The 6,001-nt window shown below is 35.0% G+C and overlaps 1 protein-coding gene across 1 annotated transcript; it reads right to left on the reverse strand.

The window, feature by feature from the left end:
• Window positions 1–315: 315 nt before the first annotated feature.
• Window positions 316–2,916, reverse strand: LOC111780920 (TIP41-like protein). The gene is made up of 5 exons (XM_023661277.2): window positions 2,093–2,916; window positions 1,699–2,004; window positions 1,275–1,617; window positions 1,056–1,190; window positions 316–956 (listed from the first exon to the last, which is right to left on the reverse strand). The coding sequence occupies exons 1-5, from the start codon at window positions 2,405–2,407 to the stop codon at window positions 835–837; spliced, it is 1,221 nt and encodes a 406-aa protein (XP_023517045.2). The 5' UTR covers window positions 2,408–2,916; the 3' UTR covers window positions 316–834.
• Window positions 2,917–6,001: the final 3,085 nt, after the last annotated feature.

The raw sequence follows: 6,001 nt of genomic DNA on the forward strand, positions 1-6,001 counted from the left end.
CCCTTTTTTATTTTTTTATTTTTTTATTTATTTTGTAAATTTTGAAAGTTCCAATGCTATGTTTTTTCTTTTTTTTTTTTCTTTTTAATTTTTAAAATCATAAACATTTGCTTAATTATTTTATATTTTTTCTAATTTTCATTCGTTTCTTTTTGTTTATTATTATTATTTTTAGTTTCATAAAAATGTACATTAGTGATATTACCATAAATAATTAAAATAAAAATATATTTACTAACTTGCTATGATGATATGATAGTAGCAATATATTCATAAAAAGTAAGAAATAGTGAAAAGGGTAAAAGAGGAAGAAAGTGAGAAAATTTGTTATATATATGTAACTTTATTAGAAGGATGGGCAGGGGACAAATTGGAATCCAAAGAAAGTTTTACCAATTTGCCCTTTTACAAAACAAATTCTTCCCATTCCCATTCCCATTCCATAAAACATTGATTATATAAGTATGGGGTTTTAAGCCCCCAATCAAAAGAACAAAATAAAACTCCCACTTAAACACAACTTTATTTAACCTTAATCTTAATCTTAATCTTAATCTTAATCTTAGTCTAATCCCATTCTAAACCCCACAAAACCAAAATAATCCCCTTTGTTCTTCTCCTCTTTACCCCTTTTCCTATTTTAATTAAACAAAAACTCTCACTATTCCTATAATAATCATAATAATAATAATAATAATAATCCATTAATATAATCTAACAAACCTTCATTAATTTTCTCTTAATTATCCTTCTAATCTTATCTTCTTCTTCTCTACCCCTAAAAATCACACACCAGTTAGTAACTAAATCTCTACTCGATCCTCTATGGCTTCTTTAGTAACTCCACTCTTGTGGAAGCCGCCCTATCTCATGGTTTACTCCGGCCACCGCTGCCCGGAGATTCATCGCCTTCTGCTGTGCCAACAAGCTCTCACTCCGCCCTCTACCAGATATATCTGTGGTCAATCGAAGAACACAGAACCAACTCTTAAGCAAAAATCGCGAAATCAAATGATGGGGTTTTCAGAAATGAGGATTTTATGAACGGTTCATACCGTTCTTCCCTGGGTTGAACACTGATGGGGAACGAGATTGGAGCTGTTGGGGCTGAGTCCGTTGAACGTACATGTCGTCTAGGTTTAGATTCAGCGCCTGCATCACTCTAGCAGGAACTAGCACAGTCGAACAAGCTGTTTGAAGATGAAATTATCCGTTTGTTAGATGAGATTTTGAGGTGAATTTGAGATTCTATGTGGAAGAAATTTGCTACAGACCTGGCTTCTTTCGGGTTTCGGAGACGGCGCCGATTTGTCGTGGCAAGAATACACCGGTGCCGGCGCATTCCCTTTTCCCGCCGGGAACCCCGAGAAACACGGCCCTCATACCGGAGCCATTCGGGGAGGGATTTACAGAGTGTTTCCGAGGAGGAGGAGCCCAAGGGGGTTGAGACGTTAAACCAACGGCAGAGCGACAGTTTCTTCCATCGAAGAACTCGCTGTTTCTTCCTCTGTTTTGCGGCACTTGAGGCTGCGGGTGTCTAACAGAGCCTGTTACCAGTCCGACACGAGCCGCCGTGTTCATTTGCTCGATGAGTTGTTGTCGTTTCAGAAGTAAAAACTGTAAACAAAAACAATTTCTCGTAAGAGACAAAACAGAGACCAAGCTCAAGAAATGAAAACCGCTACTGATTTAACATACTTGGGAAGCTTGTAGTTGTTGGTAAACGCCGGCATCGTTGTCGCGGTTTTTGACCGGAACAGTGACCGGAGAGGGCTTTCTAGGGGGAACAGAATGTCCACGATTGTTCACGAAATTGTAAGCCTCTTCATTCATACGCATCTTCGATACTTCACCGGCGGCGGCGTAGAGTAGATCCAGAGTGAGCTGTGGATGAGAGCCTACCGAATGGGCATTTGGGCTTCCCCTGCTAGAGCTCTGTTTGCAGCCACACCCACTTCCTACAGTACACAGCGTTGACTGAGGAGAACCAGAGGAGCGCCAACCCTGTTTGAAAAAAGAATAAAAAAGATGAAACAACCCCAAACCAGAAATGAAAAAAATGAAGAAACCAAACATATTGTTGATTTCATACATGAGATTTGTCGAGTCCAAACCCATCTTCCAGAGTGGAGCGTGCCATTTGAGTCATCAACCCAGCAATGTATTCGTCTTCATCACTCTCTGTTTCGCTGGAACCAATTAGAGATTCAACCGGCGAACCAAGATCAGAAGAAACCCCAAAAGGCCCAAATCCAAGAGAATACTCAAATGGGTGCAACCCAACTCCAGCTCCATCTCTTCTCTTCTTAGCATCATTACCCACACACTTCTCCTCCAAGAACAAGTCGTCATCGTTAAGAAACTTGGGAGGAAGCCAAAACTCACCATCATCCAAACTCTCAGCCATTTCGAAAAAGCTGAAAAAAGCCCCAAAAGAACTAAAGCAACCAACGATTAGTACCCCCAAAAGAAGAGAGAGAAACAGAGTATTATGCAGAGATGGGGGGAGGGGGGTCTGTTTTTTTAGCCGATTGGTTGAGGCTTAAGAAGAAGAAGAAGAAGAAGAAGAAGAAGAAGAAGAGAATGAGTAGGGTTTGAAGGAAGTGAAAAAGGGGATGCAGTCAAATCAGAAGGAAAAAGAAAGAAAAGATTGAAAACAGAGGAAATGGGGTCAAGGGTTTAAGCGCACAGTGAGAGGAACAGTATAAGAAGGGGGAAGGGAAGAAGAATAAACCATTAACAAAAAGCCAGAAACCAGAATGAAAATAAAATACAGAGAGAAACGAAGAAGGAAGAAGAAGAAGAAGAAGAAGAGACTGAAAGGGAAGCCTCGGAGTACGTTTTTTAAAAAAGCAGAGGAAGTGAAAAAGTTTATATAAATAAAAGAGAGAGAGAGGTTGAGAGTCACGCGCGTATTTTGGAGCTTGGAGAATACGCGCATGCATAAGTGGCTGGGCAAGTTGTGGTCCATTTGGAAGGAGTTTGTGGGGACCACTTGGCAAATGGAAGCCACTCGCTCCCACCATGTGACTAGGACCCATGTTTTTTTTTTTTTTTTTAATTTTCTAATTTGTTTAAGAAAATAGTAATTAATTAATGATTAATTTTTGTTTTAATTTTTTATTTAATTTTTTATTTAAACGGGTAAATCGCAGTGGGCCAATGGGCCTCTCTCACTTGTTCCGTTTTCCGTAGAAACCAAAACCCCATTTTAAGTCAGCCACTTCTGTATTAGCAATAATATATATATATATATATATATATATATATATATATATATATATATATATTTTTTTTTTTTTTTTTTTTTTTTTTTTTTTAAATAATTATGGATTAAGTAAGATTTTAGTGGGTTTGTGTTCTTAAAAGGGTTTGGTGTTTTATTGTTATAGTGTTTAGATCTCACAAGGTCTTATTCGACCCTGCTTGATCAACAAGGAACTTGATTAACGAGCCTCTCTAAGATCGAAGTCAAGTATTGACATATTCCATTCATTCTTTTTCTCGAGTTTCACGCTCTCTTCTCTTGGTCAACCTTGTTGAGTAGAAGATCACTGAGTTGTAGCTTCCTGTATTCTTTGTATATAAAGATGAGGAATCACTGTAAGTGAAGTATGATTCAGATTACCTTGTTGATCGAATCATGTCTAACATGAATAATTACACACAATTGCAAAAAAAACTTAGTCATTGGCCAAAGGAAAGCATAAATGCTTTTTTTACTACGTTTTCTAAGTCTATTTTACAAATATAACATACATGACTTTATATAACATCAAAATGAAAACTTTTAACCTTTCCGAGACATTCCAAAAGTTGGAACTATATTTCATGACTATAATTAGCCACGATATATACTTTATAATTATAATTAACTAGTATGTAAATAAGCCTTAAAATACATTAAATAAATAAACTCAAAATTATTATCCACCCAAAATTTATAACAATGAAACTTATTCTTCTCCAATATGACATGGATTGAAATATATATATATATATATATATATATATATATATATATATATATTTTGACAATTTTGACAATATTTTTTTCACATCTTCCTTTAAATTTATATTGCATGATTGATGTCTTAGTTCATATCACATAAAGATCCTCATTTGAATCGTCTATCTTGGTTCCACTTTTGTTTTCTCATATTCTTCCTCACTCTTTAAATATATGACAAATATTTTTAATGCTAGTTTTTTCAACCAACGTAATGCACTTGACATGTACGTGAATCAAAAGATAATTATATTGAACTGGACTGGACTAAAATCAGAAAGACCGAGAGCATTTTGCACACATTCCTCACACGAAGTAAAACATGAAACTTGGACTTCTACGAAGTTTTTTATATTTTGTGTTTGTTCTAATGGTCAAATTTCACTGACAAAATCGATCTTTATAAAGAAAAAATTGAATTAAAAAGGACAAGATATTTAAGGTTTTAGGGTAGGAGTAGAATGACGTATTTGCCCCCGCATAGTGTGTGATATTTCTGTCGGAGTGATAAGGACGTGATAAAGCAATGAACTGCCCGAAGATTTGCGTGCAGTAGAAGATATTTCAGCCGTCCCCATTTGCCCCCATTTTTACCTTTTTACCCTTTTATATTTTTTATTATTTTAGTTTTTAAATAGAGGTTGGTAATTTATTGAAAATAATTGACCAAAATATTTAGCAATATACGTTGGTTACTGAAATTGTGTTTGATAATTTAGTATTAATAATTCAAATAATTATTTAGTGATAATAATTCAAATAATTATTTCCTTTTTCGTTTTTTTTAAAATTAATTTTCACATAATTATACCAAAAAGTAATTCTAAGGTGGCTGTTTCCAATATATATCCCTTCAAATTAACTCCCTTTTCAAATTCTACATACAATAATTAAAATAACGCACATCAAATTTCAATAAATTTAACGTAAAAACTACATAGAATCATATCATTCAAATATAAGATAATCTTTAAATTTCAAAGAAACGAAAAAAAAAGAGAGCACATTGTGATATGTTCCAAATCTCTTTACGACATGAGATTTGTTGTGGAAAAATTCTCGATGACATAGTCTTGGCTCGTACAAATCTAAATGAAAATGGAACACGTATGAATTATGGGGATCGTATTAAAAATTAGGGTCGTCTAGAAATTTGAAAGAGAAACTAGTCGAACATGTTTTTGTCATTTCAAATAAAATTTTAAAATGGAAAATATTGACGTAAAAATTACTCTAAAATGTTTTTATAGTTTTTTTTTTTTTAAATATATGAGACAAAATTGATAAAATTTCTCGTAAAAGAGTTTGACAGCCACGTAGGACATGCATATTTATGAATATCATGAATAAATGATGAACATTAGAACACGTGGCAGAAGTACTCGGCATTCTGTTGAATATTTAATTATTTCTGCTCCAATTTAAATATTTTCAACTTATTTTGAAAAATAAATAATTACTTTTTCAACTTTTCCAATTTTACCCCGCCTCGGCCAACGCCCTGTAATTTGCCAGCGACGAATTTAGCCTGTCTTCCCAAATCACTGTCTGCTTTTCCACGTCAGCCCAAAAAACAGACTTTTAAATTTTAAATTTTAAATAAATGTTGACTTCATTATTAGAAAAAAAAGAAACAAAATCTCAAAGTCGGGGAAAACGGCCGGTGTGGAACGGCGAGATTTAACGGCTCCGTCGTGGACACCAATACTAGTCCATATACTAAATTTGATTTATCGATTTAACGTCCGGGAATTAAATAATTACAGCCATTATTCCTTTTTTTTTTTTTTTTTAATATTCGGAATTAAAAATTCAAAATATGCAGGTGACGTGGCGAGGACGTGGGAACCAGGAGGGCAAAGGTCGTATTCGTTTGGATTTGTTCGGCACCGCTATTTCGGCGCGTGAGGAAAGTGAGAAGGTGAAAGTGGGACCGACTGGTCGGAACGGTGCTCTCTGATTTTCTGCGTGATTCTCTAGTCTGTCCCCATC

The sequence above is a fragment of the Cucurbita pepo genome, chromosome 19 (genome assembly GCF_057944985.1).
Source record: "Cucurbita pepo subsp. pepo isolate OVF chromosome 19, ASM5794498v1, whole genome shotgun sequence".
Classification (NCBI taxonomy): Eukaryota; Viridiplantae; Streptophyta; class Magnoliopsida; order Cucurbitales; family Cucurbitaceae; genus Cucurbita; species Cucurbita pepo.